General features: G+C 29.7%; 2 protein-coding genes across 2 annotated transcripts; both read right to left on the reverse strand.

Annotated features, from left to right (window-relative positions):
• Positions 1–3,213: 3,213 nt before the first annotated feature.
• On the reverse strand, positions 3,214–8,882 carry LOC123301001 (retinol dehydrogenase 12-like). Its single transcript, XM_044883712.1, has 4 exons — positions 8,470–8,882; positions 7,001–7,330; positions 6,033–6,322; positions 3,214–3,894 (listed from the first exon to the last, which is right to left on the reverse strand). The coding sequence occupies exons 1-4, from the start codon at positions 8,621–8,623 to the stop codon at positions 3,700–3,702; spliced, it is 969 nt and encodes a 322-aa protein (XP_044739647.1). The 5' UTR covers positions 8,624–8,882; the 3' UTR covers positions 3,214–3,699.
• A 2,042-nt stretch (positions 8,883–10,924) lies between these two features.
• Positions 10,925–16,024, reverse strand: LOC123301004 (ubiquitin recognition factor in ER-associated degradation protein 1). The gene is made up of 5 exons (XM_044883714.1): positions 15,895–16,024; positions 15,710–15,830; positions 15,478–15,632; positions 13,606–13,878; positions 10,925–11,311 (listed from the first exon to the last, which is right to left on the reverse strand). Exons 1-5 carry the CDS (start codon positions 15,895–15,897, stop codon positions 10,967–10,969), a joined length of 897 nt encoding a protein of 298 aa, XP_044739649.1. The 5' UTR covers positions 15,898–16,024; the 3' UTR covers positions 10,925–10,966.
• Positions 16,025–16,525: the final 501 nt, after the last annotated feature.

Here is a 16,525-nt window from a genome sequence, read left to right on the forward strand (position 1 = left end):
TAAGGAAAATCTTGCGAACCGACAGAAAAACAGGCTAGAAGAATAATATATAAGATTTGATCAAACAATCGACAATTTTTTTAAACTACAAACGATAAGCAACGAAGCTCTTAGCATGACGATTGACATTGGCATGAAACTAAGGGCTAGTCACTTAGAGAGAATAAAACCGCCGGAAATATTCTACGAAAACTAATTTCCAACTAGTTGACTTATTCTTCAAAATATAAAAATGTATATTTGATTATCTATCATATTTTAATTAATACCCTTTCCTTTTTTGGGCAAATAAAAAAACTAGCACTCTCGTTTGTTATGTATTTTCTTGGTTTGAAATTTTTGGCACTTTACTAATTTAAGTGAAACAAAAAAAAAAAAAATGAAGAAATTTTTTAAAAAATATATGAGGTATCTACAAAGATTGTTATTATTAAAATGAAAAATTTGTTTAAAAAAATATTTTGTGATCTCAAAATGCGTATGCTGTTAATAATATATTAAAAAAAAAATAATAATAATGTGTATTTTGAAAAATGAATTGTAGTTTATATATTATTTGTAAATATTTAAAAGAAAATAAATAAATAAACATGAAAAAACAAAACAATAAGTTATTAAGTAATTATTAATTAATAAAAAAATAATGATAAAAAATTACAAAAAAAAAAAAATTTATATATTATATATATATTATTATAAATAGGTATATAATATCTACAAATTAAGGCTATTAATTAATATTATTAATATTTTGATTTGTTTAAAAAAAAATAAAACAGCAAAAAACATTATTTCCGAATTTTAATGTGTTATTTAAAATATATATGGTATAAAAAATATATATGTTTTTGATGTTTTTATTCCTTTCAGCCCTTGTATTATTTTACAGCAAAACTGCCATTTAATAATCTAGCTTTGTATTATACACTCACTGATTACTCCAGTAAACGAGAATTAAATCTTTAAATTTTTTCCTATAGCTCCGATTAACCTTAAAGTTTGACGGTAAGTAAGAATTTTAAGCATAAGTAAGTCATTTAAGTAAATTTCGAAAAGTCAACACTTTCCAAGTTATTGGCGAGTGAAATTCCGAGTATTTCACGTAATTCAGAAAACCAAATGGAAGTCGAATGGAACTCAATATAGTCTCAACCTTAGACTTAGTTTAGAATATGAGACAATAAAGCGAGTAAATAGTTTTAAATACCTCGGGAAAATAGTCTTGTTTGAAGATCAGAAAGCATTGAAATCCAAAAAAGAATAATGCATGCCAAGAAAAAAATTTGCTCCCTAAAAGAAATTTTCAAATGGAAAAAAAACATCTCTTTAAAAAGAAATTTTTGGGATACGTGCATCCTTCCGATCTTAACTTATGGCACTCAAACATCTGCCTTGACCATTTCAAATTACAAGAAATTAAGAACTTGCCAGAGAAGTGTGGAAAGATATATGCTTAACCACAAACTTACTGACAGGATTACATCTAAAAACTGTTAGATCAATAACAAAGATCAAAGATGTAACTGCCAGTATTGAAAAATTGAGATGGATCGTGCATATTATCAAACTAAAAGATGATAGATGGTCGACCAAATGTACTTTATGGGTGCCATTAAATTTCAAACGTAAAAAAGGACGACCATCAAGAAGGTGGAGAGATGAGTTTGCGCTGTAAATGCTTCAACAGATGCAATCCAACTGGTACCGAAATATGAAGTAAATAGCTGGTGACGTTTTTTAGGACATTCAATTAATCAAAATGTCTATGTAGGTCGTACTCATTACATATCTATACTCAATGGCTTACATATTATTGATCTTCAACAATCAAATTTAACTAGTAGAACTTTTCGATTTTTTCCCCTATGTAATTTGGTGTAATGGAAATTATAAAATCAGATAAAACTCAGTATAATTTAAAATTTTTGACAGTAATTAACTGAATCGACAGAAGTTTTGAATGAAGTTAAACAGCACATAGATTGTTGGTCTAGGTAACTACTTGAATAAATTCATTTATACGTTTGTTTTAATATTTTATTATAAAATTTATTTAGAAAAATAACAATTTTAGAAATGAATTTCATTTTTTCGTAACTTCACTGACTACATATTTTCAGTCTTCAAGATTATAAGGCCACTAGAATAATACATACACTACGTTTCTAAACAAACGCATCAATCTACAAAAAACATTTACATAAAAACTCGATTTAGTTTTTGTAGTAATACGAACATTGGTTCCTGAGACTACGCAATCTAGTGGTACAAAATATATATAACAAAGAAGTAAGATTTACTAAATTTAAAAAACCCCGAGAAAAATTTTCGGGTACGGAACCCTAAACTCGCACTTGAAACGCATTAAAGACCACTGAACCGATTTTGAGGTTCTTCGCCTATTTTTCATTTGTTCCGGGCACGGAATCCTAAACTCCCCTTTGAATGAAACATAACTAAAAGCACTCCCTATTAAATTACCTTTCAAACGAAACAAGAAAGTTTAAGTGCTACGATGCCAAAGCAGACAAACAGACACACATAGCGGTCAAACTTATAACACCCCTTTTTTGGTTCAGGGGTTAAATCATTGACACAAAATAATTACAAAACCTAGTAATATCCTCCTCTCTACCTCAGGAGAATCCATTTTGCTAAAAAAAAAAATGACCCTTAAAAATTTGTCCTTTTCCCCACTAATTTTGCAGTTCAAACATTTGCAGTTAACGAATAATTTGCAGTTCAAACATTGGGTACTTTTCAATTTTATGATCGCCATATTCTTACAATGTCGTAATGCCAGCGTTTCAGAAAATACAAAATGTCTTTTTTACTTGAAAATAAAAAAAACCACGTTCCATCCGAGGAAAGGGGTCTCAGTAAATTCTACGGTAGGTTACATTGGTAGGAGGAGTTCCAAAGAGGTTTACGTTGAGCCACGGATTTTATGGGCGCTCCATTACAGGAAAAATTTAACGTCTTTTACATTTTTATACCATGTAGGTGAATTGGGTCTTATGTCCGTAGATCTCATCTTGTAAACCGTTAGAGATAGAATAAAATTTTAAACGTAAAAAATGTTCTTTATAAAAATAAACAACTTTTGTTTGAAATATTCTTTCGTAAAAATCATTATTACCCGTGAGGGCGCAAATTAAATTATAACATTATAATATATAGTATGTATTATATGGAAATATCAGTTATGTGTGTGACTACCTAAGAGTGACTATCTTTCTTTACTAGCATGACGTAAAAAAACATTGCGTAATCTTACAAACGATTGCGTAATCAACACTGTCTATTTGCACTTGTTTTTCTTCAATTTTTCGGAATTTCTTGGAAATCGCATTATGGAAACCGGAAAAAAGTTATGTTTGGAAAACAGATTTCTTAACTTATATAGATTATACATATTAAGCGATACAAAATTGTCTATGCGCGAGAGTGAAGTTAGATAAACCACTTTAACCTTCTCTTGATTAAAGATGCGACTTGACAACAACCTATAAAATTTTTGTGCTTGATAAGTTCCCTTAAAATATACAGCCCTACACCTACATAAATGGTAAAAATAATTATAATAATAGTCCCGCTTGCTTGTGTTACAAATGTATATAAAAGTAAAACCTCATTACTTTTATAACGCCTCAGAATAATTGTATATTTAATGAGTGTGACTATAGTGGCCGTGTAACCTTAATAATGGATTTCATTTTTTTGTAATTTCACCAATCTTACACTTGCATTCCAAACTTTTTCACTTAATTGTTTATCTTGAGCAGCTCGTGACGTCCAATGTTCTTTACAATCTTGAAAATATTTGCCCGAAAATCCATCTACTTTTTCACATACTGCACAATGGATTGTGGTTTGAGCTCCTTCTTTAGGATCCTATAAACAAAATAACAAAAATATTAAAATTTGTTGATGTTTATTATTTATAATAGAAGAAATGAATGCAGAAAAAGATACTAACTAGGCTTAGTAGTAATATTCCAAATATTAGTTATTTTTAAATACAAAATTTCAAACAGCTGTATCTCAGCGAAAAATCATCGAATATTCACCGCGTGAAAATTTTTAGTTTCTAGTACATTCTATACAAGTTTTTGCACGGAGGGTTGAAAGAGTGAGAAATGATATCCCTAAATTTTATATAAAATTTAAAAGCATACCAAAATTTTAAAAATTATTTCACAACAAATTTGTTAAATGCTTGAAAATTTGATATTCTTAAGGGCTTAAATATATAATAATATATTTAATAAATATATTAAATATATTATTATATATTTAAGCCCTTGCAATTTGTTTTGTAAAAAATTACACCACTCTCCTACTTTTGTTTTTGAAACAATTCAACAATAAGAATTTTTACATATTTTAAGCGTTTTTTCATATGGCCGTTATTTAAAAAAAAAAAAAAATTCGTTATCGAAAATCTCATCATGCTCATTTGAAAACTTTAAAGTTTTGGAATCTATTGCTCAAAAACTTTTATTACTCCTACCGCTTTGTACTGAGGGTTGAAAGGGTAAAAAATATAAAAGCGTACAAAAATAAAAAAAATTATTTTTCAACAAATCTTTTAAGACCACTCGAAAATTTGTCTATTTTTCTTGTAAATGGGCTATAAAAAAATCCTTTACCATCTTTTTGGACCAAAATATTGGTAGTCCAAGCAAAATTAACTCTTCTAGATTTATATACCTGTATCTTCTGAAATAATTATCGTACTGATATTTTTCTAATATCATTTGAAAATTGAAACTGCCTTTTTTAAACCCTGGCATAAACATTTTTCCATATTTTAGGCGTTTTTTCATTTGGCTTCCATTTTTTAAAAAAGGTGGCATCTAAAAATCTCCTCATGATTTTTTACAGTTGTTTATGTCCCCAAAAGCTATGCAAAATCGCACGTTTCTATCCCCTTTTTCCTTAATCGCAACTCGAAAAAATTCAATTTCATTAAAAGTAACTTTTTTAGAATTTTTAATTGAATCAATAAAAATATGTTTTTCAGAATCTTGTGTATCCGGCACGGTTCTGATTAATTTTTTTTATATTGATGCACGGAAAAATATCCTGCCGAGGTAGTGAATGCCAAAAAGAGAAAGAATCATAAACAAGAGAACGAAACAATGAAATAGCAATCCACAGAAAAACTGGCAACTAAAAAAGAGCAATAACACCTACTAAAAATTTTGGCATCAAAAAGAGGACTGTAATATACAATTGTATTCAACGAATTGTGCGTCACTAAAGTAACTAGAATACAGTTGCTTAATAATACACAAACACAATATAAATTGAACATTTTAATAAAACTTGCTTTCAATTTTGCTTGGATTGCAGATATCTTGGTCCAAAAATCTCGTACGCGAACTATTTATAGATAATTTTTAATAAAAATAAGCAAACTTTCACGTGGTCCTAGCAGACTTGTTGAAAAATAATATTTAAAATTTCTGTACGCTTTTACAATTCTCATTCTTTCAACCCTTAGTACATAGTGATAGGGGTGATAAAAATTTTTGAGCAATAGATTCCAAAATTAGAAAATACAAGTTTTCAAATGAGATATTGTGGTTTCGGATTCGATGAATTTTCGCAGAGATACAACTATTTGAAATTAAGATAAAATATTGTATTCAAAAAAATGTTTCTATAATACTTTGGTTGTGTATATATCTAGTTAAATGCATATGTTTTAGTATTCATTTCATTTTTGAGACAATAAAATGTAATGTTCAGATTTTGACCCACCTTCTCCTTTATTTTTTACGAAGAACGTTGTATAATTTTAATATTTCGTTGACTGTTCAATAGAGTGGCTAGAAAAATATTTGTCTTAAATATTTAAACTTTTTACTGATCCAAAAATAGCCACCCGTTATACATAAAGAGGATGTGCGCTCTAAAATCTCAACATAGCTTTTTATAGTATCAAAAAATGAAGACAACTTAAAAAGATTTTGTTCTACTAGACAGATTTAGGACATTCATTTCTTCTACTTAAAGATATGAACCTTATAGAAAAACCAAAACAGCAACGTTAAGAAAACCCTTTTAAACCATTGCATATTTCTGAGTAATGAAGTTCGAACTGCACCCGGATGTAAACTGTTTGATATCACATTTGTTCCCTCTAATTTTCTAGCTAATTCGTTACTCATTAGGATGTTACATAATTTTGAATTAGCATAATTTTTGAAACCAGCTCCAGGTTTATTTAAATTATTTGGATCTAATGATGCAAATAAATGACCTGCCGATGAAACATTCACAATTCTACTTGACGCTGATTTCTTTAACAAATCTAAAAAGTTTTAAAATATGATACATATCATATTAAATGAAAAATATTTTATTATAGGAAATAACCCAAAAACTTGCACTTTCGGAATTCGACGGAGAATGTGATTTATGTATCTGTATTCTTTGGTGATAGATTCAATATTACTTACTATCTCCCAATTCTAAAACGTATACGTTCGCACTTTTTAGCATTTAACAGGGAAACGGCAAGTTTAACAATCAAAATCTCTTTGCAAAAAATAATACTCACAAAATTTTCCACAAGAAAGATGCATACTACTTTTTAGAGTTTGCAAAATATATGCCCCTAAAGTTATAAGAATTTGGTTCCCCCAATAATTTAGTAATGATGCGATTCTAAAATTGACTAAAATCAAAAATACGAAAATTATTTCGAACACGACTTATTGAAAAAAAAAAAAAAAAAAAAAAAAACAGTAACTTGCCCCTTAGAGTGAATATATCACGAGATATAAGCTTTTCGAGTTCTCAAAATTAAATGCTATAGATGCCATGCTCTCTAATAAAGATGGGTGGCGGATAAAGTATTGAAACGCACGTTTTTCCATGTACCAAATTTTCCAACCCCAAAAGAACCTTTTTTGGATTCATATCCATTATTTTTGCTAATATAGCAACTAATGATTAATCTGCTAACTAATTTCGATTACAAACATACCCAGAAGCAAATTTGTTAATAAAAATGGTCCAAAATGATTCACTTGCATGATGATATGTAAACCATCCTCTGTAGTTTTGTTCCCTAATTCAAAAGCTCCAGCGTTATTTATTAAAATATCCAATCGACGTTCATTTTCGTGAATTAGTTGCGAAAATTTTCTTACTGATGTTAATGATTCAAAATCTATTGGATAGATAAAAATATTTGTATTTTCAGTTTTTGAAATAATTTCTTGTTTAGTTTCTTCAGCTGATTTTAAGTTTCTACAAGCTAGAATGACTCTTGCTCCTCTAGCCGCCATATCAATTGCAGTCTCTTTTCCAATACCTGCAAATATCTTGCATTAATTCAAGCGTAAAGATTGTGTCTCACGTTGAGTGTAATCACTCCCATATTTTGGAGTTAATCGAGGAAGTAAAACCGAAAAAACAGTCTCATTCAGGAATCGACTACGTGCCAGTAGATTTTTATGGGAGCCAGTAGAAAATCTTTATCTGAGAAGAAGTGTTTTTTCGATTTACGGCACATTAACGAATCCATACCATAACAATTGGTTCGAAAATTTGTGCCAATATCTTCAAATCTATTTAAAATCATTATCCACCTCGAAGTCTTCCAAACTGGAGTCTCCGGTGGAAAAAATTTTGGTCGAAGATTCCAAAATTTTCGTATTTTTATGAGAAAATTTAAATTGGACGTTTTTCCGTACCGTTGGGTGCGTAGTTATGGTAGGGATAATCAAATCGATGCCAGTGCTTCCAATGGATAATTTTGGCGCAAAAGGTGGTTGTTTTGACTAATTTTCAATTTTTTACATGTATTATCTTTAATAAGAAAAGGTTTTTTTTTTTTTTTATTTAGACCCGGAGAACTCATAACTTTGCCCGAAAAAAAAACAAGAAAACTGGAATCTTTGACCCAAACCAGGAGAGAAGGCAATACTTCCGTAATGCTCAAATATAAATAAAATACAGTATTTTGGAGCGACCTTTTAGTTTCTTGATAAGAAAAATTGTAGACTGGGAATTTTGGTAATAACTCACATTGTTTAGCTTTAATTGTATTTCACCGTTCCTCGTGGGGTCGAAGAGACCAAGTGAGTTAAAAGGTTAGTCCTGTATTGATTGACAAAAGTGTATCCTATACTTTATACAGAGTGTATTTTTTATTGTTGGCAAATAACTGGGAAACTAATTCTTACTAAAGAGAATAATCAAAGATGAAAATCGTTACTCTTGTATTTTTACATGCATTTTCAATTAGCAATAGTTGTTTATAAAATACAATTATGGCCGTTTAAAAAAATCGCCTAATCTTCTTAAGTTTGGTTAGGAATCCAAAATTAAAGAGAGAATAAAATTAATTAAGTGCTTTTTTCAATCTAAAAGAAATGTGATGGTTTTTTGTTTAACAAAAGATTAAACTTCGGACGCTGGATTAAACAAAATCTCTCTGGTGTCATTTACCTGCATTAGCACCGGTGATGATAACAGTTTTTCCATTTAGTTTCATTTTACTTGTACATCGTCCTTTGGTCACTGTTACGTATATTTTAACAGCAAAAAAAATTAGAATTATTAAAATTATAATTCCATAAACAATTAGTGAAAATGTATCCATGATTGAAAAATAAGGATTGCTCACTGTGCTCACATTTCTCGACGTCAGATACCTAAATTATGTACGCCTTGGCGTCAAATCAGCACATGTAACCAACAATTTCAAATCATTATTACGTTATCCATTTTTTTTAAAATTTCATTGAAAAAAATAAACAACTTGTCGAATCTTTACTTGACTAACGATTTCGGCCTAATTAATTAAAATAATCAAATTCTAACGATTTTACTGAGTGACATTTTAGAAAACGTGTTTTTGACAGAACATGCAGGAGTATATTATTTAAGTCAATAGCTGTTACCCGCTGTGTCGCGAGCACAGTCATATATCATTGAAATATACATAATCTCTATCTCTATATATTACTTCTCTGATATACTCAATGAATACTTACTATTATACATTTAAAAAAATAATATATTTTATCTGTGTAAAACAAGCCCCACCATTATTTCGAGTGTTATAGAAAAGTGATAAGCGGGAACAATCTTTTAAAATCTTCACTTTTAAACCCAGCGAAGCGGGTGGGTATCACTTTCCGTAAGGTTATATATTCTATGGTATCACTCTAGTATATTATAAATGAGAAAGTAAGCATGTTTGTTTGTTTGTTACGCTTTCACGCTAAAACTAGCGAATGGTTTTTAATGAAACTGTACAGCAATATAGCTCATACTTCAGAATAACACATGGGATATAATTTATAAAGATATATTAATAAAAAAATAAATAAAATAAAAATTAATTTAGTTTGACATTACCATAAATTACAGATTTCTGTAAAAGAAGTCATTTGACATTACCATAAATTACAGATTTCTGTGAAAATAGTCAATATAAAATATTTCACAGCCTGATATACTCAATGGATAATTACGACTATTATCCATTTAAAAAAATAGAAAACCATACATATATTTTAGCTGTGTAAAACAATCCCTACAATTATTTCGAGTGTTATAGAAAGGGGATAAGCAAGAGCAATCTTTACTTTTAAACCCAGCGAAGCGGTTGGGTATCATTCTAGTACGTTGATAAAACCTTGATAGATTCTATTCGAAAGTGTCGTGGGCGTAATTCTGTAATTAAATGTCTCTCTTAGTCTCTCTCTTACCTTCAAAAGAAATCTGAATATGAAGTAATCTCAATGTTTCCAAACATTTAAAATCGTTGAAATAATGTACATAACACGTTGATAAATCCTTGACACATTCTATTCGAACGTGTTATGGACATATTTAATACAATTCGGGATGAGATCGTCTATTTGTTCTAAATATAATCTCGATACGCCGATTTAATGGAAATACGCAAGTCTAGATACCTACATATTTATATTTACTAGTCTTGCATTTAGTAAATCCCATAGAAGTAATAACATAGAACCGTAATGTGGCCATCCAAACGGTTGATCGTTATAGAGAGAGACCTAAAAAAAGAACGCGCATAGCTGCCTTCGTCTGTCTTATATTAACTCTATGAAATACATAGACATGCACGTGTTTATAGAATAATTCAAAATATTAATATTGATAACTGGAAGTTGCAACTTGCAATCAGAAGAAGACCCGAAATCAGTAGTTACAATACCGACCACCAGATGCTTAGCATTTTTTAAAGCCAATAAAAATATGAAAATTCAAATCAGATAAATCCCGCCAACTGGCAATAAAAATTTGTACTATTAAACAGGAAGTGAACCGCTTTTTCAGTAGTTCCAATTTAGACCCCGGATTACTTACAATTTATCAATAGCGCTTTATCAGGCTGAGAGACAAAGAGAGAAGACGACCTATGTTGCCCATTTCGAACTCAACCTCACTTTTATATCCTGAGCACGCCGTAAAAATTTCAGCTTCATATCATTTTTCCTTTTTGAGTTATCGTGTTGACAGACAGAAGGACAGACAACCAAAAATGGACTAATTAGGTGATTTTATAAACACCTGTACCAATTTTTTGTTCGTAGCATCAATATTTTTAAGCGTTACAAACTTGGTACTAAACTTAATATACTATGATGTATTTTATATATACATGGTACAAAAATTTAACGAGGTGGATACCCGAGTACCCCAGTGCACACATATGGGTTAAATATAGATTTTCTAGCTCTTAAAACTTTTAGTACGCAACATTAAAAAAAAATATTTTTTGGAAAATTATTAAAGCATCCCCATTACTTGATATTTGTTTAAACGTTATTTTAACATTTTCATTAAAAATTATTGTTATTATATTTTACTCTTTTTTTTTTATTTACAAAATAAATTACAAAATAGAGGACAAATAGAATAATAATGTTTTCAAAAAAACAGCAATTTAGCAAATAAAATAAAAATTTCATTTTCTGCTGCGTAGACTAAATCCAGCACCTTGAAATGCTTGAAAATCATCATCGATGTCTTTCTTGACTTTTTTCTCTGGTTTGATGGTGCGTATAAATTTAAGTGTACCAATACGATAATCATAATCAGGTATACCTCGTACGTACGATGCTTTTGGTTGTACTAATTCCGTTGATGTGGAATCTTTACGTTTCTTACCATCTAAACGATTACCCGCGCCTTTGAATGCAACAAAACCCGCAGGCTCTGGCATCATATCAGCTGGATCTACTGACATTTCTTCATCTACTTTAGTTTTAGGTGATGGTTCTTTATATCCAACTGGTGTAGCAAATTCGACCTATAAAATTTGTAATATACACGTGAAAATAAGCCAATTCAACAAAAATTTCGTTACTTTAAAGTTACTACAATTGTGTGCTGCTTTATCATCTTCAAATTACAATTTGAAACCTTTTGTACAAGATTTTATTTTAGACTGGGAGATGGTGACAAATTTCACTTAGCGATTTTCTCGCTTATATCTCAAAGAATACTGAAAGATATGCATAAACTAATATTATTATCGGGAAATTAGAGAAGTCACAATCACATCAAAAATTTCGTTACTGAGTTTACAACAAAATAATTTGCTGAAAATATCGAAAATACAAGCCTACCCTTGAACAAATTACAAACACAAGCAATTTTAACGTTTTCTATTTCCCCTCTAACATATTCCTCTTTTCGACTAAGATAGGTTAGGTTAGGTTATATTAGCTGTCCACGAAGGACACACACTTAGGCTATAGAGTCCATTGTGATACCATATATGAGTTTTACCACCTTTTCCACTGAAAATTTCATTTATCAGTTTCTTAATTATTTTAAAACGCTAAATGCACCTCCTTCCTGCTTATACCATTCACTATACCAGCCCACCACAACTATTAACTAAATTAAATTTTATGTAGCGGTAGGAATCGAACCCGCTATCCTAGGCATACCGCGCAAATGGAATCAGTTACTATTTATTAGATATAAATATGTAATTTAAGTATTATTTTAACTACAAATTTTAGTAAAATCCCAAACAACGCCTATAAATTTTGAATACACAGAAAATTTTTTTCATCCCAAAATTTTTTAATATAGGCAATTTTTTAACGGAAATATGTTAAAAATAGACTTAAAATATAAATATTTATAAAGAAGTCTATTAATACAGGAAATAAAGACATTTAACTTCGGAAAAATTCCCGGAAAGCTAGATTTTTGCATGAACCTTCTATTTGTTTGTGTTGCCTAGGGCAAAGGTCACAAAATACGATTTTTCGCGAATATTTCGTTAATAGTCATATAGGAAATATAGGTACCTATATTAGGAAAATTCCTACAAAAACATACAATTACTTTTTTCGAAATAATTCGATTCAAAAAGTTGTGACGTATTGTATACACTCCTTAACGGTATCTGTTTGTCGAAAATATGCAATTATACGCTTAAAAAGAAATTCAATTTTGTTTACAATTTTAACCACCATTAATCCATTTCTATTTATCGTATCAAGATGAATAAAAAAAGAAATATTTGTTAATTCATGTAGAATAAAATAGTATAAAATTGTTTCGTAAATTTTTAAAAGTTTGGCAATAGGAGCTGTGGCCGTATAAACACTTAAGTTGTTCATAATAAATCCCCCATCCCCACTCTGAGCGATGAGCAACTTAAAATTTCGGATTCAGCGGGCCAAAATACGTCGAAATACATTCCTTGTTCGGTAGGACCTGTAAATGCATACGAAACCCACTCAGCTTTTCAAGTAATTTAAAAGCATTATATACCAATCATCTTAGGTTTTCACCTCGGAATCTAACGGAATAAGCTAATTTTTTGTACAAACCTTTATTTTGATACTACAAATGTTGTCTCGAAAGTCACAAATGATAATGCGTTCGCGTCGTTAGATATTCAAGGTTAAAAGTATCAAAAATCAGTTTTTTGTAAATATCTCGTTTATTTTGCGTTCAATCGTATTAGCATTTATTATAAAAGTTGTAGAGGATAAAATTTTCTACAAATTTTGACTTAAACTTTTTTTTGTATGTTGAACCGTTTTCGAAATAGAGGGCGCAGAAGGTGTTGCGTTCAACTTAACGTACTTTAGTGTAGGGTCAATATTTATAAATATATTTAATCGATAATTTAGTGAAAAAACTGTATAATAGATAAGATCAATCGCGAATTCCAGTCTATTATGCGGTTTTTTTCCATGATTATTCATTAAATATTACTTAAACTACTACTATTAAATATTTAAGTTGATCGTAAATTATTTTGTAATGCTTAGTTCATTTATATCTATATTTCATTTAACGTTTAATTACAAATATTCGAAACACAAATACCGTTAAGGAGTGCATACAATACGTTAGAACATTTTGAAACGAATTTTCTTAAAAATCCATAATCTTACAAAAAAAAGTAACTGTATGTTTTTGTAGAAAATTTTTTAATAAACAAATTTGGTTACTATTTTTTTGACCGTTAACGAAATAGTCGCGAAAAATCTTATTTTGTGACCTTTGACTCAGGGGACTTTTTTAGTGGAATAAAAGTTTGCACTTATTACTTAAATTAAAAAAATTACTCACATTCATATCACATTCTATAATCGTAACAGCGTTTCCTGGTTTTGTCTCCAATACACACATTTCATAAATACGTTGGTTATATTTAATGGCTATTAAATCTCCAGTTGTTAAACATGCAAAACTTCGTAATGCATTTTCAAGTACAGCTTTTGGATTTGTTATTTCTAGAAAATCTGGAGTTTGTGGTTGAAATCTTGAAAATGTAGCTACTGGTAATGAAACACTTTCAATTTGTAACAGATCACCTTCCTCGAGTAACAAATTGTGCATCATCTAATTGATAAGCAAAATAGATTTTGATTAGTATATCATTTGATTTTATTAAATTTTGTTAATAGTCTCTGGTGTCAAAATTATTTGCTCTCCGATATGCCTCAAATTTTGAATCAATGATTCAAATTGAATGTAACAGGTGTGCCATCTTTTATGTCGATTTGTAAACATTGAATAACTTCGAAAAAAAACTTACATCTGCATATGAGATATTTTTATTCAATGTGGTCCCACGCAATTTATGTGGATTAGCTTTTGAATACAACATCCATCAAATGGCGACCTCAAAACATTCACTTTTGAGGGCAAGCAATGGCGTTTCATGGATCCCGTGTGGATTTCCATCAAAATTTGCTTCTAAAAATCAGGTTCGTTGTCAACCTTTTGAGCGACTGCTCTCTCTGACTGCTACAACCGGTTCATTGGAACGCCTTGGTAGTTCATGAACGGAATGTTTCCGATCTCCCACAGTCCCGAGCTCAACAAAATTTGACACCAAACGACGAACAGTGTTGACGTTGAGTTAACACAACTGAACGATTATTTTCAATGTACAGCGTCACTATTTCGGCGTTTAAATACCGACATAAAAGATGATGCACCCTAAAGTTATCTTTTAATATTTGGGAGAAGTTTCAATGTAATCTAATTAATAATTCTCTATGTTATAATGTTAACTCATATCTTAATTTGGGAATAGTGTTTTTATTATTATTATTATTATAACAAGTCCAATAAATGAACATTTATTTCTTCCCAAATTCGTATTCAAAGGCAAATTTTTGGCAAATAGCTTCTATTGGAGGGAGGTTATCTAAAATTTATAAAAAAATTGGACAGAGAGTCTCTAGAGGGTTTTTAATATTGTGATGTCACAAAGTTCTGACGTTTACAATAAATCGAAGTTCGGAGAAATTTTAATCGTAGGTAAGTAGACTATGTCCCAGAACATTTCTCCTAAGATTCCTCTCTCAGAATCTTAAAGGGCCACTATTTTAAATTTTAAGCCAATTATCTCGAAAAATATTAATTTTGCGTAAAAATATTTATGACAAAAATTGTTGAAAACAATAATAACTATAACTTTTTATAGTTTGGGAAAACATTCCATGTAGAAGTTATTAGAATTAATAACTTCTACATGAAATGTTTTCCCAAATTATGGATAAAATGTTATAGGGTTTTTAAGATGGTAGTTTAAAGATGGAAACGATTTTTGGTTTTACAAATAAAATTTTTTGCACTTCAATTTTTCACCGTTGTTTGATTGACGATTATAGAATTTACAAAAACCAAAACTTATCTGAATAAGTGTCAACTATTCGACTCTTGCGGAATTCCGCAGTACATTTTTGGACCATGGGTATATTTTTCCCTTATTGTTTTAAAAGAAGGGGTAAATCATGGAATTTGATAAAGAAATAAGGAAGATCCCGCCGATCGATCAAAAAACAGGCTAGTAAAATAATATTTGTGTTTAAAACTTTCCTGGAAGTAACTTTTTAGATAATCGGAGCAGTAGACAGTTTGTATACGAAACTTGAAGCCGATTAGAAAGCGATCACTTTTGAAATTCAAGTATTTAAATATTTATTTTACCCAATATGGAAGATAAACTTTGCCTTCATCGGCAACAAACTCTAGGACACCACAATGTGTAATACGTCCTGTGTTTTTATTTGTAAGTTTGAACAACATTGGATAATTAATATTGAGACGTGTAAGTTGATCCAACGCAGATGGAGGCATTATGACTGCAATACAAAAATTTTTAAAAATCAAGATTTATTTGAACGAACTATTGAATTTTTAACGATAGAAAAATATTTACTTTTGCCACCACGTTCAACATCCTGACGATCGTTACCTGGTAACATTGACACCGAAAAGCAATGATATGCCGTATTAAAGGGTCTAGGAATTTCGGGAAACATATTAAATCCAAATTGAAACTGAAAAATTATATTTAATTATTTTTTTTTAAATTGATGTATATTGAAATTTTGTATAGTTTACCATTTTGAATAATGGTGTTTTATCAGTGGTTTACGGATATAATTTTCCTTATTATTTTCCAAATACTTTCGCCAGCGAATATTTTCACGTCAATTTGACATACGATGACAATAGAATTTGACAAATAACTTTCTGTCATATATGTAATACTCTTTGGTTATTTTTTTTAAACAAAAGTTTATTGTAATTATTCAACCTCAAAGTTAAAAAGTCCCTAAAAATTAGAGCCAATTTTAAAATTATTTTCAGGTAAATTAGAGCCAATAAGAGTAAATTTTAAAATTATTTTCAAAACTAAAAAAAATTTTGATAATGAAATTATTTTTTCATAGTTCCAAATTTTACCAAAACTATAATATCAAAAAATTGAGCTCGATTTATTTTTGTTAATTCATCATATATTTGCGAGATCCCAAAATACTAACCTGACCTCTACTGATTTAAATATGAAATGAAGTTTAAACCATGGAGGTTATAAAGAAGGAGAACGATCGCTTTAGAAAATATTGTCCTCGAAATATGGACAAAATAAGACAGGCGCTGGAATCGCTATGTCGTCTCATTAAAAGCGGGCTGTGCGCTAATTTCAAATGATCTATCAACGTTTAATATACGTGTATATAATATCATT

Source organism: Chrysoperla carnea, chromosome 5 (assembly GCF_905475395.1).
Source record: "Chrysoperla carnea chromosome 5, inChrCarn1.1, whole genome shotgun sequence".
NCBI classification, from domain to species: Eukaryota; Metazoa; Arthropoda; class Insecta; order Neuroptera; family Chrysopidae; genus Chrysoperla; species Chrysoperla carnea.

What these genes read in the sequence shown, in the direction of transcription:
- LOC123301001 (XM_044883712.1), bottom strand. Translation starts at nt 8,623, where the DNA reads ATGGATACATTTTCACTAATTGTTTATGGAATTATAATTTTAATAATT. An exon ending in CATCACCGGTGCTAATGCAG is followed by an intron (nt 7,331 to 8,469) that starts GTAAATGACACC and finishes AGATATTTGCAG; the next exon opens with GTATTGGAAAAGAGACTGCA. An exon ending in ATTAACAAATTTGCTTCTGG is followed by an intron (nt 6,323 to 7,000) that starts GTATGTTTGTAA and finishes AAAACTTTTTAG; the next exon opens with ATTTGTTAAAGAAATCAGCG.
- LOC123301004 (XM_044883714.1), bottom strand. An exon ending in TGTTGAACGTGGTGGCAAAA is followed by an intron (nt 15,633 to 15,709) that starts GTAAATATTTTT and finishes TTTGTATTGCAG; the next exon opens with TCATAATGCCTCCATCTGCG. An exon ending in TTATAGAATGTGATATGAAT is followed by an intron (nt 11,312 to 13,605) that starts GTGAGTAATTTT and finishes CAAATTTTATAG; the next exon opens with GTCGAATTTGCTACACCAGT.